The sequence below is a fragment of the Esox lucius genome, chromosome 19 (assembly GCF_011004845.1).
Source record: "Esox lucius isolate fEsoLuc1 chromosome 19, fEsoLuc1.pri, whole genome shotgun sequence".
In the NCBI taxonomy this organism is placed as follows: Eukaryota; Metazoa; Chordata; class Actinopteri; order Esociformes; family Esocidae; genus Esox; species Esox lucius.
In genome coordinates this window covers 9,452,689-9,480,341 of record NC_047587.1, presented here as the reverse complement: position 1 = coordinate 9,480,341, position 27,653 = coordinate 9,452,689, and the positions used below count along the sequence as shown (strand labels likewise).

The 27,653-nt window shown below is 45.0% G+C and overlaps 1 protein-coding gene across 13 annotated transcripts in view; it reads left to right on the top strand.

Annotated features, from left to right (window-relative positions):
- LOC105029519 (suppressor of tumorigenicity 7 protein homolog) overlaps positions 1-27,653 on the top strand; it is a 45,742-nt gene that overhangs the window by 7,841 nt on the left and 10,248 nt on the right. For 7 of the 13 annotated variants that reach the window (XM_029114909.2, XM_029114907.2, XM_029114908.2 and 4 more), the window contains 12 exons: positions 2,927-2,962; positions 14,899-14,981; positions 19,360-19,519; positions 20,196-20,250; positions 20,972-21,087; positions 21,882-21,957; positions 22,273-22,427; positions 23,794-23,891; positions 24,502-24,616; positions 25,425-25,497; positions 25,848-25,950; positions 26,202-26,352. In XM_029114909.2, coding sequence (XP_028970742.2) covers positions 2,927-2,962; positions 14,899-14,981; positions 19,360-19,519; positions 20,196-20,250; positions 20,972-21,087; positions 21,882-21,957; positions 22,273-22,427; positions 23,794-23,891; positions 24,502-24,616; positions 25,425-25,497; positions 25,848-25,950; positions 26,202-26,352 — 1,221 coding nt within the window. The remainder of the gene's footprint in view (positions 1-2,926; positions 2,963-14,898; positions 14,982-19,359; positions 19,520-20,195; positions 20,251-20,971; positions 21,088-21,881; positions 21,958-22,272; positions 22,428-23,793; positions 23,892-24,501; positions 24,617-25,424; positions 25,498-25,847; positions 25,951-26,201; positions 26,353-27,653) is intronic. The other 6 variants (XM_029114915.2, XM_029114913.2, XM_029114911.2 and 3 more) reach the window with 1 other exon arrangement.

The following is a 27,653-nucleotide window of genomic DNA, read 5'->3' as shown; positions in this document are numbered from 1 at the left end:
TCAGGACTGGTATGCTGCAGCAGGCAGCTGTTCTCACACTGTCCTTCATCTGAGCCTTAGAACAGGGCACGGCACCTGAGACCTACATTCACTTCCTCTTAACGCTTCTTTTATCAAATCCAAATGTTTTGTTTGTTTAGTGACAGCATTCACCGTCTGTTGGCACAGCCTTCGGGAACAGTTGGCTGTATTAGAAGCTAGTTCAAGACAGTTTACCTTAGCCCTGATATTGACCCCACTCATTAATTAGCTGGTGCTAAAATCATGTTATTGATTGTTCTAGTCAGATGGTGTATGAGGGAATGGCTGACATTGGCGCTGGTGGGGATGATTATGGCCGAGTATTGTTTCTATTAGAGTGAATGATAATGATTATCAGCTGAGTATTGTTTCTATTAAAATGGATTATGATGAAGATTTCAGATGAGCATTGTTTCTATTAAAGCAAATTATGATGATGATAATTACGGCTGAGCATTGTTTCTATTAGAATGGATGATGATTATGATGACGATTACAGCTGGGTGTTGTTTCTATTAGAATGGATGATGATTATGATGACGATTACAGCTGGGTGTTGTTTCTATTAGAATGGATGATGATTATGATGACGATTACAGCTGGGTGTTGTTTCTATTAGAATGGATGATGATTATGATGACGATTACAGCTGGGTGTTGTTTCTATTAAAGCTGGTCCCTGTCCAGTCGTCATTCTCCTCCCCCTCATCTTCCTTGTCTTCTCCCCTGGTGGAGTGTTTCAAAGACCCTGTGTAATTAACATGACCCCAGGAGATCATCTTTAGTAGAGGGGGAGGGACGGAGGAAGAAAAATTAGGAGGGAGGCTGGGTAGAAGATGGATGGGTTGAGGGGAGGGGTGGAGGACGGGTGGGGGTTCGTCCTGGCTTTGCCTGTAGGACAAAGACGTTGGGTTTTGGCGAGGGAAGTGAGGGAGCCACCGTGTGTGAGGGACAAAGGAGAAAACACACTCTCCTCATTTCTCTCCTAGCAGGCTAGGCCAAATCCTAACACTATTAACGCGCTCTGGTCCTTTCTCTCCTAGCGGGCTAGGCCAAATCCTAACACTATTAACGCGCTCTAGTCCTTTCTCTCCTAGCGGGCTAGGCCAAATCCTAACACTATTAACGCGCTCTGGTCCTTTCTCTCCTAGCGGGCTAGGCCAAATCCTAACACTATTAACGCGCTCTGGTCCTTTCTCTCCTAGCGGGCTATGCCAAATCCTAACACTATTAACGCGCTCTAGTCCTTTCTCTCCTAGCGGGCTAGGCCAAATCCTAACACTATTAACGCGCTCTAGTCCTTTCTCTCCTAGCGGGCTAGGCCAAATCCTAACACTATTAACGCGCTCTGGTCCTTTCTCTCCTAGCGGGCTAGGCCAAATCCTAACACTATTAACGCGCTCTAGTCCTTTCTCTCCTAGCGGGCTAGGCCAAATCCTAACACTATTAACGCGCTCTAGTCATTTCTCTCCTAGCGGGCTAGGCCAAATCCTAACATTATTAACGCGCTCTAGTCCTTTCTCTCCTAGCGGGCTAGGCCAAATCCTAACACTACTAACGTGCTCTAGTCCTTTCTCTCCTAGCAGGCTAGGCCAAATCCTAACACTATTAACGCGCTCTGGTCCTTTCTCTCCTAGCGGGCTAGGCCAAATCCTAACACTATTAACGCGCTCTAGTCCTTTCTCTCCTTGCGGGCTAGGCCAAATCCTAACACTATTAACGCGCTCTAGTCCTTTCTCTCCTAGCGGGCTAGGCCAAATCCTAACATTATTAACGCGCTCTAGTCCTTTATGTAAACGCTGTCTGTCTTACATGAGGTGATGACAGTATGTATGCTCATGCTAACAAACACACAGACACACACGTTTTACTATCTCTGTAAAAAAGCTTAGCCATTCAAAATCCTATTTTTGCTGACCCTTGAACCATAAACCCCTAACTAACCCCAACTGCAATGTTAGTATTTTAGCAAACACTTTTACCCAGCGTGGCTTACCGCTATTGCATTTATCTTCAGATAGCTCGGTGACTAAACCTAACCCCTAACCAAAAAAGTACCCCACAGAATAACATATTTCCTTGTTTTACAATCCTTGCAGGAAACATTTTTTTGTGTGGGGCTGCCGCCAGTGGGGGATGTGCCCATGTGTGTATGAATACTTGTGTGTGTGTGTATATGTGTGTACATTTGTAACGGCAGGCTTTTTTTGGGGGGGGGGGTCTGTAATAGACAGCCCCATTTGATTGGCCTGTCGGCAGCCCAGTTGCGCGCTCCGCCGCCCCCTCCTCCTCTCCCCAGCAGTCAGTCAGTCAGTTGGTGTTTTGCAGGACTCCTGACGTCACTCACTGTTTGCATAGCTATTGTCTCACCAACCGGGCTGCCGGACGCTTTTTCGGCTTCACCCCCAGACGGCCTGCCTCTCGTCCTCGGCTACACGGACACACAGGAAGAGAGAACGAGTGAAGTAGGCAGGGAGGGAGAGCGGGAGGGAGAGACAGCGGAGAGAGAGACTGGATGGTAGGAGGAGACCAGGAGAGGACAGGGAGAGCTAACTGCAGCGGGCAGCTCTTTTCTCTGTCTGGATCTCGGCACGTTTTTCTGTGGAGAAGGATTTCTATTGTTTGGGTGTTCCTCCGTCGTCACACGAGGCCCTGGTTCGGCCGCTTCACCGCGTTTGTGTGTGTGTGTGTGTTCCGGTGGCCGCGTGCGTGTCGAGGCAGGCCGTTCGGCGGTGGGAGCGGTGCACTGTGCGGCTCATCTGGGCGTCTCAGAACCAGGGCAGGCCGGCAGGCTGGCTGCATTGTGTGCTTTCATGACCCCTGCTGTGTAGCTGCCTGCTCATCGACCCCCCCCCCCCCCTCCCCCCACTCTCCCTCCCTCCCTCTCTCCTCTGTCTTCACCGCAGCTCCCGCTCCAGCCATGTTTGGCACAGAATCCTCACGTAAGTACCGTACGGCCATCCTCTGGCCTAGTCTGTCTCCGTGTGTGTGTGTGTGTGGCATGGCGGTGTCTGCTCGCTTCATTCGGGGCTCTCTCCAGCACCACCCCCCTCTCTCCTTCCTTCCTGCCCCCCCCCCCCCCATGTTTTGTGGTGACAATTTGGCAGGGATCTACCATTTTGCCAATGATGGCTGTTTCTGATGCAAAAATCTGTCCATTCTCTCTCAATCCTTTCCTGCCTTTTTTTCCTTGTTTTTTTTTTCAGTTTTTCCCACACCACCCCTACATTCCCTTGGACTTCTTGTTTTTCTAATTTATCTGTTGTGTATTTTCTTGTAGCCTAGCCTGAAATAGACCCCATCACTCTCTCTCTCTGTGCTCGCATTCCACTACACCTGATATGTTTTATAGATGGATGAATCGTGTATTTCTACAGTTTGCTTTTAGCAACATTTTGGCAATTGCAGGAATTTCTCAGCCTCTGTCTCCCATGCTCAGTCAGGTGACATTGAGAGCGGTAAAGGTAGCATGTAGCTTTTCCACACACAATGCTAGGGCACAAAGATGCTACTGCTAGATGCTACTGCTAGTGATGGTAAACAGTGATTGAGTGGGTTTGAGTGAAGCTGGGATAATAAACCAAAATGATCGACTCGGACCATACTGACCATTTGGCTGATAACATTGCTTATAGTAAAAACCTATTCAAGGGAAATGGAAAGTTTGAAGTGATGTGTGTTTTGTTTATCTAGGTGATAACAGGACAAATGATGATTTTTTTTATGTTTATTAAAAAGCATGCTAAATCATAGAGATAGTGGTATACACACCATCCCAGGGTAGATGCATATCACCAGTGTTTGGGTTGGCCTTTGGTTGAGGAGTTGTCACAAAGATCTGCAGGTGGTCCGTCTGTCTGCCGCTGGTCTCCTCGCCCCAAGACTCCCACCCCCCCGAAGCTGTCCCATAATGCTCCTGAATCTACTAGCAAAATGCACGGAGCCAGCATTTTTGTTTTTGTCCTGGAAGTCTGATTAGAGGTTGCTTGCAAAAAGTTCAGCAGCAAGCAGCGAGGCCCTTTCAGAGAGTGTTGAGTGTTTTATTTCTGATAATGCTTTTATGTTCTATTATCTATGTTGAGTTTGGACTCCAGTTTCTGCTGTTCTGAAGCACTGGTGCGGTGCCATAAGGGGCATCAGACACTCATAACTTCTTATTATTAATCAGCTGCAACAGCACTTCATAGCCTGGCTGGTGTCACAATGCAGACACACATTCTGCCAGCTAACTGCTTGCTCGCTCAGATGGAACTGGGATCGGTTGGTTTTCAGTTGTTTAGTTCCAGATAAAATCTGTGTTGATGTGTGACCAGCTTGTTAGAGATGACTCGTGTTAGTCCGGGTTAGAGGTGGGCTCGTGTTAGTCCGGGTTAGAGGTGGGCTCGTGTTAGTCCGGGTTAGAGGTGGGTTTGTGTTAGTCCGGGTTAGAGGTGGGCTCGTGTTAGTCCGGGTTAGAGGTGGGCTGGTGTTTGTCCGGGTTTGAGGTGGGCTCGTGTTTGTCCGGGTTCGAGGTGGGCTCGTGTTTGTCCGGGTTCGAGGTGGGCTCGTGTTAGTCTGGGTTCGAGGTGGGCTCGTGTTAGGACTGGTGAGGGGTCACTCCTGTCCGTGCGGGTGAGGGGTGACTCCTGAAGCCCTAGCAGTCTGTTAGTAAGAGTTAGAAATTATTTTTGTTAGCCGCTTCTGGTGGATTGTGGTTCGGTAACTTTTCCTTATTTGCTTTCCTGTGGTACTTGCTTTGTGGTGGTGCGTATGCTGTCTTCTGTCATCCTAGGGTAAATTACAGCAACCTATTAGATTACAGCAACCCACCAGAAAGTTAGTGCTTTTAACATTTTAGTTTATCTGGTCACTGACGTCAGCCTGTCTGAGAACCTACCTTAATCAGTCACGTACAGGTATCTTCCAAGAAAACATAACAATATACACAGCTCCGGAGTGTCCCGGAAGCAGTCTGATGCTTTCAGTTGGGGTCATGGTTCCTTGTGAAGCAAGTTTAGCCATTTTCTTAAACGAAGATCCTGTCTTTCAAAGTAACCAAGTTGTCTTTCTAGCTATGGAAGCCGTAATAGAAAGCATTTTTATTAACTAACCTTAGCATGGGGAAGGGTGTTCATTAACTAAAAACCACACCTATGGGGATCTCCCTGTTTTAGTTTATTTAATTTTACTTGTAAAACTCTGGGGGTGCTCCAGCAAAAACTGTGGCGCATGCTACCTCGGAAGGTGGCACCTGGAGCTGTCGATATCTGCAAGTTTACACAACAAAATGACCTAACGCTTTGTGTCTTCTTTAATATGTCTCGGGAAAATGTAAACAAGCCCTAAGACTCCATGCAGTGTTCTGCTGACAACCAACAAGGCCTTCATAGCAGACACCACTTACCTCACACTCAGGCGCAACACACATAAGTGCTGAAAATATAAACAGGTGTATTCAACCCCACTCTGTAAACAGAGACAACATATTTCTTCTGGACACTCATACTGGACACACACACACACATTTTGTTGATTTCCTTCATAACTATGGTCTTTTACAATGTTTGTGTTGAGGGCCCATGGGGAAACGCCTAAGATTCATGGCTGTATAGAACAGAGCACCACAGAGACTGACTCTGCTGGTTGTTTCCATTCTGAAAAGATGTTTACTGTGAGCACCACAGAGGCTGACTCTGCAGGTGGTGTCCATTCTGAAAAGATGTTTACTGTGAGCACTACAGAGGCTGACTCTGCTGGTGGTGTCCATTCTGAAAAGATGTTTACTGTGAGCACTACAGAGGCTGACTCTGCTGGTGGTGTCCATTCTGAAAAGATGTTTACTGTGAGCACCACAGAGGCTGACTCTGCAGGTGGTGTCCATTCTGAAAAGATGTTTACTGTGAGCACTACAGAGGCTGACTCTGCTGGTGGTGTCCATTCTGAAAAGATGTTTACTGTGAGCACCACAGAGGCTGACTCTGCTGGTGGTGTCCATTCTGAAAAGATGTTTACTGTGAGCACCACAGAGGCTGACTCTGCTGGTGGTGTCCATTCTGAAAAGATGTTTACTGTGAGCACCACAGAGGCTGACTCTGCTGGTTGTGTCCATTCTGAAAAGATGTTTACTGTGAGCACCACAGAGGCTGACTCTGCTGGTTGTGTCCATTCTGAAAAGATGTTTACTGTGAGCACTACAGAGGCTGACTCTGCTGGTTGTGTCCATTCTGAAAAGATGTTTACTGTGAGCACCACAGAGGCTGACTCTGCTGGTTGTTTCCATTCTGAAAAGATGTTTACTGTGAGCACCACAGAGGCTGACTCTGCTGGTTGTTTCCATTCTGAAAAGATGTTTACTGTGAGCACTACAGAGGCTGACTCTGCTGGTTGTTTCCATTCTGAAAAGATGTTTACTGTGAGCACTACAGAGACTGACTCTGCTGGTTGTTTCCATTCTGAAAAGATGTTTACTGTGAGCACTACAGAGACTGACTCTGCTGGTTGTTTCCATTCTGAAAAGATGTTTACTGTGAGCACTACAGAGGCTGACTCTGCTGGTTGTTTCCATTCTGAAAAGATGTTTACTGTGAGCACCACAGAGGCTGACTCTGCTGGTTGTGTCCATTCTGAAAAGATGTTTACTGTGAGCACTACAGCCACACAAGTGTTACACAACCGTCCCAGCCATCTCACCCTACTTGGTTTGGAATATATGAATAACACATGTTTTTCCATGGTTAAAATTAAAACACGAAGTAGACTAAACCCTTTGGGCCTTTAAAACACTGCAGTATGTAAAATATTGGCTCCTATGCCTTTGGAAAATATCCAGGCCCTTTGAATTTCTCCACATTTTGTTGTGCTATAGACTTTATTCATAATCGATGATATTTTTATTTTTCCTGCCTACACAGTCTACACAGAGTATCCCATTATGACAATAAGAAAACCAAGTTTATTTTTTAATTTGTGCAAATTTATTGAAAATAGAAAAACGTCAGTGTATCATGTACATATGTAGTCAGACGCTTTTTTTCCAGTTTGTGTAGCGAAATATTGGTATCATATCGGCACTATAAATTAATAGGTCCTCTTTCCATCATGTTCCATGAAACCACTCAACTGATGTTTATCTTTTCCATCATGTTCTATGAAACCACTTAGACCCGAAAAATGCATATAATGCATTATAATAGTTTATATTGTGAGTCACTGCACGTGACCTGTAGTTGAAGACAGTGATTAACCTATGGTGCTTTAACATGAAAACTGCTAACCTTTTTTTATATCAGCTTTTTTTAAACTTTATGTTTACCAGGATTTAACCAGGTAAGGTAACTGATTTACAACCTGGGTCTAACTCTAACACTTAGATGTAGTTCGAGGCTAACTGCATTTTGTTGTACTGTACTTGTACTGTTCAATGACAAAGTTGAATTTGATCTAATGTAACACTACTGGCATACAGGGGATGGACAAATGAACAGAAACACCACATGAAAAAGGACTTACTCTGAAGGAGCAAAATCACAATTACCAACTGTTCAGAGCTGCAGAGGTCAAATTTAGTTGATTGACATTTAGCAGTGCCTACTGTATGTGTCAGCTGACCGACAGGATAGACGGACAGATAACAATATATTATTTTCTCTATGCCACAAGAGCACAACCTCAAAACCTGAATTGAATCAGCACTTCTGTGACCCAGTCTCAACAAAAGCTGCCCTGTGAGCTTCACAAAGCTGTAATTTATAGCAAGGCTGCTATTTGGAAACTGCATGTGTCCATGGCCATTGCACAAATACATGTAACTTGGTATATGGAGCACAAAACCTGGGTCCCTGAGCTGTGGGGAAAAAAGTTATATGGTCTGGTCATCTTTCACTATTTTCTACATCCGGACAGGTTTACCTTTGGAGAAAGCCAAGGGACCAATAGGTCTTCAGCCCACGATTTCTGCTGCCCGCTGTTAAACATGGTGGGGGGTCCTTAATGATATGGGCAGCCATCTCATGGGAGTCATTGGGTCCGATGATTGGACCCAATGATTGGACCCAATGATTGGACCCAATAACAGCCAAGGATTATGAGGCTATTTTATGAGGCCCTACTCCTTATTAGGTCCCAGTAATATTTTGTTGGATGTTTCTGTTATTTCATAACTAATTTGGACCTATAATCTTCACTTCAACACTAATGACAGATGAAGGTTACCTATTTTAACAAATAACACTGAAATATTATACTTCAGTCATTTTATCTTAATAAAATCTACAGAAATGCATTTTCATAGTGAGGACAAAATAAGTATACACACAAGTAGCGTCAGTAGCTGGGGTCGTACCCTTTGGTTGAAATAATTTAATGTAGCCATTCTTGTCTGTAAGTCTCTTACATTGCCTATTCTTCTTCACGGGACTGCTTCAACTGTGACACGTTTTCTTGCATGCTCAGTCGGCTTTAAGATCCCCAGAGTGTTTCCGTAGGATTGACATCTGAGCTTTAACTTCATTTCTTCTTTTTGACTCATTCCATAACGGCTTTGCTTCTGTGTTCTGGATCCTTATTCTGTTGCCAGATCCATGTTCGGTTTAGCATCAGCTATTTGACAGATGGCTTCACATTCTCCACAAGAATTCTCTGGTACAATATGGAATTCATGGTTGAAAGAAATGTTGCCATTTTCAGGCCCTGAGTTAAGCAAAGCAGACCAATACTGTAATGCCAAAGCCTCTATGCATTACTTTTGTTATGATGTTTTGTTTTTGGCAAACATGACGTCTGGCGTTGCGGACAAACAACTCCACATTTGACCTGTCTGTCCAGTACACATTGTTCCAATAGTTTTGGTCTTTACCCCCAGGTGTTGTCTGGCAAACCTCAGTTGTCTTCATTCTTTTTTTGAGAGCAGGTGCTTCTTCCTTCCTGAGCTCCCATGTAGGCAAAGTCTGTGCTGTTTCTTTCTGATAGTTGACTTGTTCACTTCAACATTGATTGTGGCAATAGAGGCCTGTAGATTCCTTGATGTTTCCCTGGGGTTCTTAGAATGTATTTATTAAATTGAGTCCCCTTAATCATTACATTTAGCTGAGATATTAATGTGTCCAAATATTTGAAAGAAAATACACCTTTCCAAGGGTCAGGTGTACTTTACATAACTACACATGGCCTGAACAATGTATTAGGCATTACACTGAGATGACCACATGAACACACACTTTTTCTTACAAGCATATTACCCACACTTCACCTAGACTTAATCAGTCTGTTGCTCAGCTACCGTGATGGTCCTTTAAATGTTTAAAAGGTCCATCTGATGTCTTTCCCCTCTGCTAGGGATGTTCTTCACGTTTAGCTTACAAACGGGTTCATTTACAAACTACTAGGAATGGCACGAGGTCGGGACTGGAGTGGGTCTACCTCGATCATTTCAGTGCTCAGAACGCCCGAGTTGTGTAGGAACATCCTCCTCCCTGTGAAGCCGTGTGCTTGTTATGTTTCCCTCCCCACCCTTGGATTCAACAGCACAGGCTGAGAACTGATGTACCTACCCCCCAGCCCAGAGCAGTGCTCCTAAACAAGTCATTGAGTAGAGGTGGAGGATGTTAGAGGCTTTCTGTAACTCTTTCCTGGTTGCTTTTTTGTGAATAGGCATTTCCCCCGGACTAAGACTGTGAGAGTTTTTGTTTGTATCCTTTATTTTAAGTTGAGATTGTCATGTGTTGTTCCCTGGCCAAGGTGGCAGCATATTAACCCAACATAAAGCAAGTTAAAACGTGTTCTGTTCATAAGAATGTTTAAAAAAGAAATGCTATTTGAGTGTGGCAACCCCTCAGTCTGTGGTTTTAAAATCAACTGTTGGAATTAAATGATCCAGATTCAGTTTCTTCTGTAGAGTGTTCCAGGTTGATGGGGCCACAAACCTGGAAGCACTCTTACAACAGACTCTGTTGTTGTTCTGGGGACTTGATTTAAAATACTGTTTAGAGATCTTAGCTCGTAATGCCCATGACTGTAATGTGAACAAAGTGATTAAATATGTTGGCTGCTGTCCCATGATGGCCTTATAGATAAATAAATCTTTACCAATAAATATTTAGCCTCACAGCAAAGGATGGCTATCCTACTTACAAGCTACAGTGATGTGTGGAGTTTTGTGTTAGCTACAGATCCAGCCTATTACTGTAGCAGCATGTTGGAGTGGATCTGCAGACCAGACCTCGTAGAACTCGTACAAAATATCTTTGTAGTCACACAAAGGCAAAAAAGGGGCTGTAACGAGGGCATTTTTTTTGGAAGGAAATGGAAACTTCACTTGTTCCTGAAGAATAAGCACTGCTTACGCCTAAGCTGTTTAGTGTGCTGTTGGATGTGGTGCCTGACAGACCGCGTTAATCAAGCTGTATATATCTCAGAAGTTGTACGTTAACACCTCCATATTGGCTTGTTTGGCAAAGTGACTCTGAGGCAGAGTAGGTCGTGATTGTCTTGATTTTGAGGTTCATTATTTTGTTTAAGACCAGTCAGAGATGAGCAGTTAGTTTATGTTGGGCAACAGTGAATGCTTTCTGCCATCTGAGAAATGCCTCAGTGGATCCTAACCAGGGGTATTCGGGGTGCTGATCTTTAGTATGTATAGCTGCATTATGGAACCAGAATCTCTGGTCATCGTGTTGACAACTGGGTTGATGATAATGATGGACGCAGGTGTTTTATATATTTTGAAATGCAAATAGGTCATAGATTTTTGTTTCTCGCTGAGTTAACGATGGCAAGCCCAGAACAGATGTAGACCCCGTAATGTACCTGTAATTGGTTCAGAGAAATTGTATTAAGAAAATCATCATAATTTATTATCAACATCATCAGTTTTCTGTTCATTCAGTGCGGCAAGTCTGCTACAGTACACTGCCTGATTTAAACTAGCCTCATTAAACAGTCAGGGAGTGCTGTTGCCTGGTTCTTAGTAGGCTTTCAAAAGCATTTTGGAAAAAGTGTAACCCCAATAACTGCATTTATGTCTTGATTAATTGACAATGTTTAAACCCCTCAGGGCTTTATCTGGTCATGAAATGCTACCTCACCATCCTGGTTTAGTTGCGTTGCGCTTAATGAAGTAGCCTGTTTCAGTGGTCTTTTATTCGCCTAACAGACATGGGAGTTTATCAGTGTTTGATCTCCGTCTCCCCTCTCTCTCTACTTCTAACATCTTCTGGTCCTGCATCTTCTAGTATGTGGTCGTTGAGAGGGGTTGTCATGGCTACCTTTTCATGTAGAGGTGAAATAGTAGCCCACCCCCACATTAAAATGAAAGCTCCTGATTTGCCAAGCTGCTGAGAATGGACGACTTCTGATTCTACCATGTTACTAGGAAAAAAGGGCTGGCAAAGCATGAACATTGGCCCTGTCCCTCTGTCACTCACACAGCTGCCTATCGCATACACCGTAAACTGGAGTGAGGGACAACTGTGTGCTTTGTGCTCTTTGGCAAGGTTTTATTGCATTGACTCACTGTGCGTGCTGTTTCTCCAGGGTGCGCGCGCGCACGCGCTGTTCTCCGCGTTATGGTTCCCTGCCAATTTCTCCCAGAGAAATTGAAAGTGAGTTACAGCCCGTTGTAGTCTTAACCTGTATCAGCTTATCTTTGCTCGGCTTGAGTGGAGTGCGATGGCGAGATCTGTCGTGTTTTCTTTTGTTCTCGACGCTGTGCTTGGTTAATGGCCTTTTTATTGAGTACTGTACGACTGGTGTACACAGAGAGGACCTGCTGCTCAGTTCTATTCATGAACTCAACAGTTTGCATAGTGGCTGGGTGAGGTGAGGCCAAGGGCCATGTTCATATGAACCCGAACCGTGTGTGTGTGCGTGCGTGCGTGCGTGTGTGTGTGTGTGCGTGCGTGCGTGCGTGCCCAGTCGATCTTCTTTGCACTCAAATAGATAGAAGCTGATTGCTGTGCACTGTAGCTCAGGTCTGTGGATCTGGATTAGCAGAACGGTCTCCATGACAGAGATCTGGACTGGTTCCGGTGTATCACCCTGTTCCTAACATAGGAAGCTGTTTGGGCTTGACCTCCTCTATCATTGTTTCTTGATAGCGCCAAGCCACTTCATTGCCTTATCAATGGGCCTAATGAATTGTGAGTCTGTCAGTAGATGATGAGACAGACTAGAGCTCCTCACCCGATGGGGCTGGGATGATACCAGAAACAGGGCCCTGTGAACTATTTTGTGACATTTTTTCAGGGTTTTTGGTTTTCCCATTGTTCTAATATTTTTACTCGCAATCACCATATCTGAAGAGAGCGGGTTAGGTTTTCCTTTAAATGAAGTGGGCCTCAACATCAGGTTGGGGTTTATAGAGGTGTTTCTGTATTGCATGATGGTGGAGTCTGCAAAACAAATACCTACTGGATTCATGAAAATGGTCATGATATTATTCTTCCAGGTAAGTATCGGCTACTTTGTAGATTACATTTTATTAAGTTGGTATTGAATAAGCCTGGTTTTTATTCTATTTTATTATAGCATTTGTAACGGCTACACAAAAACGTCACGCCGACAGGAACATTCTCGTTACCTCTTCAGAGTGTTCCAGGAAACACAAATCTGTAATGCTTTTTGTTAATTTCTTAAGTGAAAAACAAAAACACATTCTGCATCGCTGATTTCATGGGAACAAACAGTATTGTGCTTTTCGAGCCAAGGAAACAAACACAAAGCAGATTTCACTTCTTCAGGTAAACAGCCCAGTCATCCAAGATCAGAAGTATTAATTTTCCAAGCAATTTAATACAATGATTTACTTACAGCAGGTTGTTAAAGGGCCAAATAGTTTGGTCTGCTTTGTGTTCTCATTCAGAACCTGCCGTGACACATTAGTAGGTTAGGTTGAGTCCTGGCAATGCCTTTCTAAAGGTAGACAAACAATATCAGTACGGTTTTAACATACAGGAAGGACACACGCTGAAATATCTGAGAATGTGACATGATAGATTTGACTGTCTGTCCTTCAGTTTGTGCATGTTGTCTTATGCATGTGTGTAAACTGTTTTTATTATGGCTCTTATTAGAACAGCTGTCTCCTCCTTGTCCCTATCCCCTTTAAAGGTCAAATCTCAGTTGGTCTGCAGTGACATTTCTTTTCTTTCTTTTTTTTACTCCCTTGCTGGAATATTTGTCACAATTAGTAAGTCAGTTGATATTTTATCTAGACAGTAGTGGGGCAGGTACTGTAGGTGTTAATTGACATTTTGCCTCATAGTTTCACTGGTGTTACATGAATTCGCTCTACAGCAAAGAAAAGTATGTGACTTTTAGGGAAGAGCTCATAATATCAACTCAGCTAAGCCAAGAGCCTTCTTAGAATACGTGAGAGTAAACCAGATGGGCATTATTTTACATAATCATTTATGTAATATTACTTTACATTGGCATGTACCGAAGGATAAGGTAAGAGGGTTGTTGGCTTAAATTAAGTGATATATTGTCTGTGTGTATCTGTCTGTATCAATATAGATTTCCTCATGAGGCTGTGTAGCCTGTTTCAGGAATTTTGGGTTGGAGGCCTGTCTCGGGTCTGGTGGCCGGTTGGCCTGTAGTGTGTGTGTGTGTGTGTGTGTGTGTGTGTGTGTGTAATCAAATTGCTATCAAATTGAGGACCAGTTTGAGCTTTACCCTATTTAAATGAAGAAATGTTTGGAAACTGAAGATGTTTTGGCCGGCTGTGGGTTAAGTTTAGGGTCATAATGAGGTTTAGGCTTTTGAGGGTGAGGGAAGGAGACTCACTCAGGGGGAATGAATAGCTACAGCTGGGAATGCAGTCAAAGTGTCTGAGTGGCATCTTTGTCTCAGTCTCCTTCCCTCTCTCTGTCACCCTTTACTAAGTGGGAACACCCAGCTCACAGCTTGGTGGTCTGGAGCACCTGGTTCTCTACTGCCACCATTACAACTATACCAGTGTTTCCCCTGCTATCATTGAAACAGAGAGTTCCCCAGGGCCTCTGTCTCTCGCCCATCTGCCTCAAACCAGAGGAAATCAGCCTTTACAGTGTTACATGCTCGCTCTCCTCATCAGCCTTAGAGATGGGTGGGGGTCAATACATTCACAGTATTACACTACAATGCTGTATACCTGCACCAAAACACATTCATAGCTTATTCCCTGTCTTATTTTTAATATGCTGTGTCAACACCTAGTATCATGATATTATTTTAATTTGAGGTCTCAGGCACTTCCTAACCCTGAATACTAACCCTGTCAGGACTCTATGTACTGCCCCACATCCAATGTGCCCCAGCTGCCCATCCGGGCCGAAAAAAAGCTACCACAGATCGCGCCGTTACATTTGACATGTTTCTGCTGCTCTTATGTAGAGTCGCTTGAGTATGTCATGGATGGCATTTGTTTCACATGGAGGAGAGGGGATAAATGACCCCGCTTGGAGGCCTGGGATGATTAGGTTAACCACCATCGGCCCTTCAGCACCACCTCCAGAGGAATTCAAGGTCTACTCCAGGGATGACCTGGACTGCTGCCGTGCTCTGGTTCAGAGGCAAGCCGGCAGTCCGATACAGGGGTGTCATAGGCGCCTGCTTGACGGATGATCCAGGGCTTGGGTCTGGTCTCGTCCAGTGTCTAGTGCATCCCATGTTAATCGTGTGTTTATTAGCTGGCACACTTAGCAGGGAGCGTTGGGACGTAGATGGAACACTGACACCGATAGTCTAGGTCTCCCAGGCTGTCTGTGTGTGCGTGCGCGTGTGCGTGCGCGCAGATATGATGAGCTCCTCAATACCATATTTAAGCTAGATATTAGAATATTATAGTGGCCAAAGAAACAATTCATGCCGCAATGAAATGTTATTGTCTGACTTGCATTGTTTTCCTCTGTTTCCTTTCCAGTAAGCATGTTTCTGAATACCCTGACCCCCAAGTTCTATGTGGCTCTGACAGGGACCTCCTCCTTGATATCAGGACTTATTCTGGTAAGTTGACTGTGTGACAAATACCGCTCTTTTGCATATAATTGAATTTTTTTAGATTACAGTATTGTTTATGTAAGTATATGTACAGTGGGTGTAGGTACAATACCATAATGACAAAACATTTTATTTATTTTTTGAAATGATTGCCAATTTATTAAAATAAACAAATTGAAATATCTATTCCAACACTTTATTCAGTACTTATTAGAAGCACCTTAGGCAGTGATCACATCTTTGGGTTTTCTTGGTTATGTCGCTACCAGCGTTGCACCCGGATTTGGGGTAGTTTCTCCCATTTTTGCTTGTAAATCCTTTTTAAGCTCTGTCAGATTGGATGGGAATTTTTGGGTCTAAGTCTGTGCTTTTTCTGAGCTCCTCAAGGACATTGACAGTTCATCCTTAAATCGACCCTGACCAGTCTCCCAGCCTTTGCTGCAGAGAAGCATCCCCATATTGTGATGCTGCCACCACAATGCTTCACTGTAAGGATGGTATTAGACTGGTGATGAGTGATGCCTTGTGATGAGACAAGGCGCTTGACATTCAGGCCTAATTGTTTTATTTTGGTCTGGTGAGATCAGAAAATACTTTTCCTCATACTCTGAGTCCTTCAGACATAATTTCATATTTCTTTCTACTCAGTAGTGCCTTTCGTCTAGCCAGCCTACCATAAAGCCTTGATTGATGGTTGTCCTTCTTGCAGGTTCTCTCATCTCTGCTGAAAAACTTTGAAGCACTGTTTGAGTGGACATTGGGATCACTTTGTTTGAACGAATGGCCAGCTTTTTAGCTATGTTTTATAACTTTCATCAGATCTATGCTTCTGCACAAATTTCTTGTAGTTCCTTGGAGTTCATGGGTTTGTTTTTGCTTTGACATGCACTGAAGTTTGGGAGCATTTATAGACAGGTATGTCCTTCTGAATCATGTCAAATCAATTGATTGACCAGTCAAGTTTTAGAGAACGATTATGGGATAGAGGATGAATCTTAGGTGAATTTGAGTGTCATGGAAAAGGGTCTGAATACCTATGTACAGTTGTGCTCAAAGGTTTGCATACCCTTGGAGAATTGGTAATATATGTACCATTTGTAAAGAAAACATGAGTGAGCAGGTAAAACATCTTTTGTTTCTTATGGGATTCACGTTCAACTATAGGTCATAACAGAATGGTGCAATCATAAAACAAAATATGGCAACAAAGAAAAGATTGTGACCCCTGTTCAAAAGTCTGCATACCCTTAGTTCTTAATACTGTGTGTTGCTCTCTTTAGCATCAATGACAGGGTGCAGTCTTTTGTAATATTTGTCTGAGGCCCCAAATTCTTGCAGGTTTGGTATAGCTGCCCATTCATCTTGGCAAAATGTCTCCAGGCCATGCAAAGTCTTTGGTCGTCTTGCATTAACCACACGTTTGAGAACTCCCCAGAGTGGCTCGATGATATTAAGGTCAGGAGACTGATGGCCATTTCAGAACCTTCACATTTTTCTGCTGTAGCTACTGAAGGGTCAATTTGGCCTTGTGCTTAGGGTGGTTATTGTTATTGTTGTGCTGGAAAGCGTTCCATGCGCAGCTTTTGTGCAGATGAATGCAAGTTGTGACCACCTGTATTATCTGATAACATGTACATTAGATTTTTCAGTTAGTTTTTTTATTTTTGATAAATTGGTATTGATATTGATAAATAAAGTGTCTAAAATTGTGTCTTTGATTTGTCATTATGTGGTCTTGGGTGCACATTGATGGCAAAACAGGAACAACTAGTGTTATCATTTATAAATAAAAAGGTCTGAACATATCTGAATGCACTGTATGTATATATGACTAAAAATAAACATTGACAAATAATAAAATACATGATCTATTAGTATTAATTTAATACCGAATAGTAGAGGAAAACCCATATTGATTAACTTGGAAAGAAAAAAACCCTAATCTCTTTTGTCAGTGTGTGTTAAAACTATACATGAAAGACAATTGTTAAAGCATCTCCTGGGACATGAACCCATAACCTTCTGCTTTGAGGGTAATGACTGTATCCTTTATTCTACACAGCCAGTTACAAGGAATATTATCTTGACATTTATAAGGACAATCTGAAACCAGGCACTTTAAGTTCAATAGTTTTGTTGTCCAATTCAGTCATTACTGACTAAATGTCTGTTAAAAAATTATTCCTACCTAACCAAGTAGGAAATTACATTTGGTTTTGACTGCACGTGCTGTTTCAACTGGGTGCACTAGCATTTACCAAGCTAGCCCAACTGCCCATTTTACAATGGGGTTAAGCACTAGTGTGGGTGGAGTGGAGCTCTGACATGTCATACTGTTAAATCAAAAACTACAGATTTCGTCATTCAAAGAATAGCCTGGATTTACAAAGAGGACTGTTCTGTGTAAATGGGTGCCATTTGTTGGGTGATGAAACATGCTTGTCACAGAAAAGGACTGAAGAGTTTGTTAGGAACAAAAGGAACATGAAAGGAGCCAAGCCCATGTAAAAAGATTAAGAGACTCTGTCTCAGTCTAAAGACAACCTAACCCTGGGAGGCAATTTCCATCTTCTGCGAGACAGTTACACACATTTTAATGCCAAAGACACCAGAATGGCTTTCTAAGAGGTGTTGAAACAGGATGTGATTGTTATCCATCATTTATTCCCAACAAAATGTTCTAAGCTTGTTGAATTTTGAGGTTTTGTATTGTTGGTAGAATAGTATTCCAAATGATTCACAGCTGTGACGGCTGTCCAAGGTGCGTCCACAAAAACATAATCATCTGTGTCTTAAATTAGTCAAAAGTGATTAGTCCCATATTCCTAGCATGCAGACATTTTTACACTTCAACCTTTTTGAGTCATTTACATTAAAGCTCACATTTTTTAAATGTTCTGCAATGTAACCTCACAGCCACAACCAAAAAATGTTCAGACCTCCCTGTATACACACACACACACACACACACACACACACACACACACACATATATACCAAGCACTTATTGTACAGCGATGACTCATTATACTATCAATCCCAAAACCCTAGCATTTTCTATTGCTGTGATTTTACCAATTAAACCACACAGGACCAACCAGAGTCCTCGTTTGTCTGTTGCACCGTGAGTGAACTGTGCCGCAATGCTCCTTTAACCCAAGAAAAGAGAAGTGCTACAGTAGCCAATTCCCCTCCGTAGGTTTGCCAGTTTAGTGTAGTTGCCTGGAAACCATGACGAGTCTTACCATCCTCCTAAGCCTACGTGGTGTCCTATGAATAATTACAGTGAAGAAGAGGTTCTGTGTGCCTGGTGGTATTCATTACAGTCAGTGGAGACCAAGAGGGGTTTGGTAGTTGTCATTTTTGGACATTTCTGGATCACCAGGACAAGAAGTACTGTAGACCAGAAGGCGGACGCAACTGTGGAGGACTTCTGTAGGTCTACTCTCACTGTGTGCGTGCACGCAATATAATTTGACATGTTTAAGTGTTAATTTCACAAATTGTGAGTTGCATGTCGGGCCCGGTCCACCTCGGCTGTGTCGGGAAGAATGTGTAATGTGTCGGTGTCTGCACTCAACATTAGGAATTTATACCTGAAGTGGAATGTAGGTTCTCATGAGTGCAATGGCTTGGACCTTTAATTCCCAAACACGGTTTGCTCCGTCTTTGCTTCATTTTAGTGGTAGAAACTGTAGTGTACTGTACAGTGCTGAGTGCTCTAGAAAGCCTGCCAGCGCCTCAGAGTTTCTTTTATTCCCAGCATTTCTTTCCATGCATTTTTTCCAGCTCATCTACATAACATGGTGCACACTTTTGAGGGGATATATTTTTATTATGTTGAAATGAAATCACTTTATTGGTTAAGTGATCCGACTCCCTTGTAAAAGTAATTCTTACTTGGCTCAGGTGTAACTAATCACATTCAAACAGCAAGGGAGTTGAGCAGTTTCTGTACGTTCCCTTTGATTGCACAGCATACCCACAACCATGACCACCAAGCTTTCAAAGTTGGGGGAAGACCCAGATCAGGAGATTGGTCTGAAGGCCCTAGAACACGGTCAAGACAATAGAAGTGGAATGCATATGGCACTACCAAGAATTTGTGGACTTCCCACAGACACCATACCCCAAACGTCATCAATCTGACTCGCATTGAACACCTTTGAAAGAGATCTAGTTGAAAAGTTTGGTGTTTGTTCTGGCTGCCAGTAAATTATAAATAAAATGCTTAACTGATATAACCGAGTGTTCTTTTTCCTACGGACGTTGTTGTTATTCAAAGTTAATCTACAGGTCAGCCCCAAAGACTACACTGAAATGGCCCGCCCTGATCTTATTGATTCCCGTCTGAAATCGACTGCCTCCTTGTCTCCCCTGTCAGATATTTGAGTGGTGGTACTTCAGGAAGTACGGGACTTCCTTCATCGAGCAGGTGTCTGTAAGCCACCTGCGCCCCCTGCTGGGCGGCGTGGACAACAGCTCCCCGACGAACTCCAGCACCAGTAACGGAGATGCAGACTCCAACCGACAGAGTGTGTCTGGTAAGACTGAGGGGTTTATGGGGTCAATAGGGCATGTGCTGGGGGCGTTCGCAGTACATTCATGTTGTTCGCTCACATACCAGGGAGAAATCCGATGCGGGTGGTTCTGTTGGAAATGGATGAAATGGGTTTACCTGAGCTGTGTTGAATCAACACCTCACGATTGGGAAAACCGCTTTAATTTCCTCATCTTTGCTGTAATCCTCTGTGTCTGGTGACAAAACTGTGATTTTTGAGATGGAGAAGAGATAGTATTGTTGACTTGGGGATTTGGATTGTGGTCTAATTGTATTGACTGGAAGCAATAATTAAATCTTATATGTTGTCTTAAATGTTGTCTACTATTAATGTTAAGTCAGTTTCAGGCGTGCTTCAAAACTGAGTACCATACCATACCATACCATCTTCTTCCGCTTATCCGGGGCCGGGTCGCGGGGGCAGCAGTCTAAGCAGAGTAGTATTCATTAAACTGAGTAGTATTCATTAAAGCCTAATTTATTTCTGGGGGGGGTCCTCTTAACGGTTGTTTTTGGTGCACCGCAAAATGTTGTGCTACCAATTTAATGTACAGTTTTAATGTAAAGCTCTGACTGAACGGTATGCACATCATGATGTAAACATGTCTACTTCTCATCTGCCATCTCAAACTCTGCCTTTTCTCCTCCTTTTCCCACAGAATGTAAAGTGTGGCGAAATCCACTGAATCTATTTCGAGGGGCGGAGTATAATCGGTGAGTCACATGATGCTGTGCCTATCATCTCCTTCAGGATTCTACTCTTACATATTCCTTAACAAGAAACCCTTTCCTCTCTCCAGCACAAACACTCGTCTCTGTCAGGTTCTACACTCTTTTGTGATAGATTTTTCTTCCCTCCATCTTTTGATTTTTATTTATTTTCTGGTCAAGAAGGGAAAACATTACCTTTATTAAATGAAAATAGAAAGGCATTTCAGATGTTATACTATTAGCTTTGTTTGCAGTGCTGTTTGTGATATACTGGTTTCCTTTTTCTTGTACTAAGGGTTCACAAACCTTGCTGCAATTGCAAACTGTGGTATTTAGAATGACAGATATGGGAGCTTATCAGTGTTTGATATCTCTCTTCTCTGTCCTCTCTTATCAGTTTCTATCTCCCTCTCGTTGTTTCTCTCTCTCTCTCTCTCTGTTTTCTCCCTGAGAGGTGGTAGTAATGGATGAGGCTGGTCTGCTGTCCCAAGCTGCCGGCGTTAAATGCCAACAGGCTGAGAGAATCCCTGCCTCACCAGAAACCAACACTCATAAATTAGAGCCTCCTCAACAGCTTTTTCCATCTCCCCTTTTGTTAATCACTCTTCCCACTGCCTCTCTGTCTGCCACACTCGGCCTCTCCATCCCAGTCTCCCTCTCCTCTCCCAGACGTTCTGTAGGGTGATTCAAATGACTTTTACCCAGACTTCTGTGTCTCGTCCAGGTACACGTGGGTGACAGGCCGGGAACCACTCACGTATTACGACATGAACCTCTCGGCACAAGACCACCAGACCTTCTTCACGTGCGACTCGGACCACCTCCGGCCAGCGGACGCCAGTAAGGAATGAAAGCGCACAGACCACATCAAACCTAACACAAACCCAAATACCACTCCAATACACTTGGCGGCCACTTTATTAGCTACACCTATCTAGGGTCCGGTAGGACCTCCCGTTTGCCCCCAGAACAGCCTGAATTATTTGCGGGCGTGTATTCCACAACGTTCTGGAAACATTCCTTAGGGATTTTGGTCTATGCTGACTCAATGGCAGTCATTGCAGTATTGGAAGTGACATCTAGTTCTGGTGTGGACCTGCCCACTGTAACCTCTTCTTTCTGTTCTGAGCTGACAGGAAAGCTGTTGCTGTAGCCCATCCAATTTGACGAGCTGCACATTCAGAGATGCCTTTCTGCACACCACTGTTGTTAAGAGTGGATATTTGACTATTGGTGGCCTTTCTGTCAGCTTGAGTCTGACCATTCTCCCCTGAGCTCTCTCATTAACAAGGTGTTCTCAGCCACAGGACTGCCGCTCACTCAATGTTTTTGGTTTTCTCACTGTTAACTGGAGAGACCGGGGGGTGTGAAAATCCCAGGAGGTCAGATGTTTCTGAGGTGCTGCCTCAGACACAAACAGTCATGCCACAGTCAAACACCCTAGGATCACGTTGTCCCCGTTTTAATGTTTGGTCAAACAACCTCTTTCTTCACGGTATGGTGTACCTAATAAAGTGACCTCAGGGTGTTCACATAGACACCGACTGGTTGTCAGTCTCGATCCGTCTTCAGGGCGGTGTGTGTTATGTTCACATCTCTGACCTCAGTGACACCAGCTGTGCGTGTGTCTTCAGTTATGCAGAAAGCCTGGAGAGAGAGGAACCCACAGGCTCGAGTCTCTGCCGCACATGAAGCCCTGGAACTGGAAGAGTGAGTAACACTGCTTCTTTCATCCACGTAGCTATCCTGTCGGGCGACGCGGTTGGCCCGACTCTTCCTGTCACGTTATCCGCAAATGCCCCGCCGGTTTTCAGGGAGTACCCTCGATTGATTCAGCCTCAGTCTTCTGTGTGCGTATACCGTCTGACTGAAGAGTGAGACGCGTAAAATACCTCCGGGCCAGTCGCCTCACAACTTGTGCTGCTCGGTGTGGGGGGGCCCCGTGGTCTCCGCCCGGTACCCCTTTACTCTGTCCCCAAATCCCACCCCCCTCCTCCAACTGGCCTGTCGTGTTCCCCCCGTCAGCTGTGCGACAGCCTACATTCTTCTGGCGGAGGAGGAAGCCACCACCATCATGGAGGCCGAGAAGCTCTTCAAACAGGCCCTGAAGGCCGGAGAGGGCTGCTACCGACGCAGCCAGCAGCTTCAACACCACGGAGCACAGTACGAGGCACAGCATAGTGAGTTGTATGCGCGCGCACACACACACACACACACACACACACAGAATGTCTGAACTCTGGGGGGTTTTGTAGGGTGTAACGGTATGTGTGTATCTAACGTACTGTGCAGACGAGGTCCTTTCCGACCCCCCCCCGACCCGGGCCCCCCCCTCCGTTCCAAACATTATCCTCAAGCAGCTGGAGGGCAGGTCGGCAGGACTGGCCGTCCAGGGACCACATCAATCCTTCCACCTGAATGGTTGTGGTTTAATTTGGTCATGCAGTGGTCTTCAGTAACCTGGCCACCTGTCCCTCAGAGACTAATTAAGACCATGTCAGGTCACCTCTTAACTAGATGGATGCCCCCCCAAACTGCTTGTCTGTAAATCAACTATAAAAATGAACATACAGTATCAAATGTACTCAGCCCTCTGATGTACTCATCCCATTATCTCCTTGGTGTCAACTTAGCCTTATTTTTTTTTTAAATATTCTTGCTGCACCATCAGATGAGGTACTGTTCTGGGTGTGTATACATTAAATGGAGGATAAAGGTGTTTCTGATGTTGAATACACTCTGGAAGAATGCCGGAGCGAAGGTTTTTAATGAACTGGCAGATGCGTCCTGTGTTGAGCTCACTTAACGGTGACAGGCTGTTATCTGGCCCTGGGGAGGCAGACACTCCCCTTTATATTCACTGGCGTCTGGCACTGAAAGAGGCCTTGTCATGGTGTGTTTGTAACCAAGTGGGGAAAAGTGGGAATTTACCAAACGTAACTGGCAACTTCCCAATGAACAGCCTGGTGGGGAAACTCTTCTATCATTCTGAGTTCTCACTTCTCCCACATTGACCCCTGATGTCAGCTACTAAGAAAATTACTTTTATAGCAGGAGTGTTGGCACTGGAACCATAAAACATTTTTCATTAGAAGCAATCTAGAAGTAAATAGATTTTTTTTAGAGTTTATGGTTCGTGGCCATTAGCCATTCGGCATGTGAATGCATCAGTAGTGTTTACGACTTCACTACTCATAGATGTCCACCTCCCACGTGGCCATGAAGCACGATCAGGATGGAGAACTGAGGCCCAACAGAACAGTTGTGTCACAGAAGATAATCCCAGGAACATCATGAAAGCTGAACCTTTTAAATTCAATTTCCTGTCCCTGTAATGCCAAAACCTAACTGTGACTCCTAAACCACAATACAGATGGAACCGTTGGTTTGGTCATCTGTTGCCACCCTTGTATTAAGTGAGTGTTCATCTGATGCAGTTTGGATTTGGTCTCAATTCACAAATTGCAAGCTTTTTATTGGGTGATGAGAAGTGTGTGTGTGTGTGTGATAGAACAGTTGAAATAACTTTACTGTGCTGTCTCTCAGGAAGGGACACCAATGTTGTGGTATACATCAAGAGGAGACTGGCCATGTGCTCTAGAAAGCTGGGCCGGACCAGAGAAGCTGTGAAAATGATGAGAGATGTGAGTACAGTATACGCCAAGCAACCAGGAGATTATGAGCCAATCATAGCTTGCCATCAAGTCACATTCACTTAAACCAAGTGGCCTTTAGACTGAAAATGATGTTGTGGGAGAGACCAGGCATTCAACTGATTGTGGGAGGGACCAGGCATTCAACTGATTGTGGGAGGGACCAGGCATTCAACTGATTGTGGGAGGGACCAGGCATTCAACTGGTTGTGGGAGGGGCCAGGCAGTCAGCTGATTGTGGGAGGGGCCAGGCAGTCAGCTGATTGTGGGAGGGGTCAGGCAGTCAGCTGATTGTGGGAGGGTCAGGCAGTCAGCTGATTGTGGGAGGGGCCAGGCAGTCAGCTGATTGTGGGAGGGGCCAGGCAGTCAGCTGATTGTGGGTGGGGCCAGGCAGTCAGCTGATTGTGGGAGGGGCCAGGCATTCAGCTGATTGTGGGAGGGGCCAGGCATTCAGCTGATTGTGGGAGGGGCCAGGCATTCAACTGATTGTGGGAGGGACCAGGCTGGGCATGAGGCTGTGTGGGACAATGGGAACTCATGTTGCTGTGTTGTTTCACTGCCTGTCCGGTATTACATGTAACAACAGTTGTATGTTTTCCAGTTAATGAAGGAGTTCCCTCTCCTCAGTATGTTCAATATCCATGAGAACCTGCTGGAGTCCTTACTAGAGCTACAGAACTACGCAGATGTACAGGCCGTACTAGCCAAGTACGACGGTAAGACGCTCACACACACAGATGCCCACATTAAGGTTCAGCTTTTTTTGATTGTGAAGCTTCAATGTCCTGTTGCAGGACAGCTTCTCTAACAGACTTAGTTTGATTCACTTAAGCTCAATGACCAGGGTCTGGATTCAACTCTTATCATAAGGAAACTACTACACTGCTTTCATTGCTAGACTATCAACTTAAATTAAACCACCAGAATACCACCTCCCGCTCCACACCAGAATACCCCCTCCCGCTCCACACCAGAATACCCCCTCCCGCTCCACACCAGAATACCCCCTCCCGCTCCACACCAGAATACCCCCTCCCGCTCCACACCAGAATACCCCCTCCCGCTCCACACCAGAATACCCCCTCCCGCTCCACACCAGAATACCCCCTCCCGCTCCACACCAGAATACCCCCTCCCGCTCCACACCAGAATACCACCTCCCGCTCCACACCAGAATATCACCTCCCCTTATCAAAGTTGTCAGAAGAGCCCCGTATTGAAACCAGACCCGGTTATTGTTTCCTGGTGTGTTGTTTTTGCCTCTTCCATGCTAGTGATGTCACTGTTGTTAACACCTGACTGACCCTGGGGGACGTCTGAATGACTGATATTAGATGACAAATAACAATTCTAATCATATAATGGCAGTTGTTATCTACCATTATACCTCAGTGAGCCTGTATTGTAGTGAAACCCTGACACCAGTACACCTTTAGGGGTGGTCTTGACCCAGTCTACTGTCATTTCATCATTCTCTTTCCTCCACTTATCACCATTCATATCTCCTTTTGTGTCCCTCCACAGATATTAGTTTACCCAAATCTGCAACAATATGCTACACAGCAGCCTTGCTCAAAGCCAGGGCAGTATCAGACAAGTGAGTGTCCCTTTACTACTGTTACAATGGCGCAGTGTTTCACATGCCTGAGGTAGCATTTAAAGGTTTGCCCTGGGCCGTCAGCGCGACCAGAGCCTGCGTTTGACTGATGGCCTTGTGAAATGGGTTAGGGGTAATTGTATTTGTTAAACCCCACCAGGGGATATCTGTTTCTGGGTATTGTGAAAAGGGTTACTTGTAGGATTATATTTTTCTTAGCACATGCCTGTGGGAACATGCGCACTCACGCTTTGGTGCACACACACACACACACACTACAACATCTAACACCCAGTGACACACACACACACGGCCTCTCCCTCTGTGTGACCTTGCACTGTGGTCCCCAGGTTCTCTCCAGAGGCCGCGTCCAGACGAGGGCTGAGTACAGCAGAAATGAACGCGGTAGAAGCCATACACAGAGCGGTGGAGTTCAATCCACACGTCCCCAAAGTAAGACACTACAGAGGAGTTAACCCAATTAACACTGCCGGTGTCACATCTGGCAAACTGATAGGACCACTGTGATTCTGATGGGGCTTAAAGGAAGGCAGAGGTCCAACAAGGTGTGAGACCTTTATGTTGTACTGGTTGTATTGCCTTAACGGTTTCTGTCATCACCCTCTGGTTTTCTCTCTCTGTCTCTTTCTCCCTCTCCTTCTTTCTCCCTCTCCTTCTGTTTCCTCTCTCTCTTTACTCCACAGTACCTGTTAGAAATGAAAAGTTTAATCCTGCCCCCGGAGCACATTCTGAAGCGAGGGGACAGTGAGGCTATAGCCTACGCCTTCTTTCACCTGCAACACTGGAAGAGAGTGGAAGGGGCCCTTAACCTTCTCCACTGTACCTGGGAGGGCAGTAAGTAACCCAACACCCCCCCACACACACACACACACACGCACACACCCACCCATCCCTGATCACCCCTACTGATCACCCCTCTCACACATACACACACGTACTGATCACCCCTCTCACACACACGTACTGATCACCCCTCTCACACACACACACACGTACTGATCACCCCTCTCACACACACACACACGTACTGATCACCCGTCTCACACACACACACACGTACTGATCACCCCTCTCACACATACACACAAGTACTGATCACCCCTCTCACACACACACACACACAAGTACTGATCACCCCTCTCACACACACACACACACGTACTGATCACCCCTCTCACACACACACACACACACGTACTGATCACCCCTCTCACACACACACACACACACGTACTGATCACCCCTCTCACACACACACACACACACACGTACTGATCACCCCTCTCACACACACACACACACACACGTACTGATCACCCCTCTCACACACACACACACACACGTACTGATCACCCCTCTCACACACACACATTATGATCACCCCTCTCACACATACACACATTATGATCACCCCTCTCACACACACACACGTACTGATCACCCCTCTCACACACACACATGTACTGATCACCCCTCTCACACACACACACACACACGTACTGATCACCCCTCTCACACATACACACATTATGATCACCCCTCTCACACACACACACAAGTACTGATCACCCCTCTCACACACACACACATTATGATCACCCCTCTCACACACACACACGTACTGATCACCCCTCTCTCACACACACACACACACACACACACGTACTGATCACCCCTCTCACACACGTACTGATCACCCCTCTCACACACACACACACGTACTGATCACCCCTCTCACACACTCACACACGTACTGATCACCCCTCTCTCACACACACACACGTACTGATCACCCCTCTCACACACACACACACACACACACACATACTGATCACCCCTCTCACACACACACAAGTACTGATCACCCCTCTCACACACACACACGTACTGATCACCCCTCTCTCACACACACACACACACACACACACGTACTGATCACCCCTCTCACACACGTACTGATCACCCCTCTCACACACACACACACGTACTGATCACCCCTCTCACACACTCACACACGTACTGATCACCCCTCTCTCACACACACACACGTACTGATCACCCCTCTCACACACACACACACACACACACACGTACTGATCACCCCTTTCACACACACACACACGCACTGTCACCAT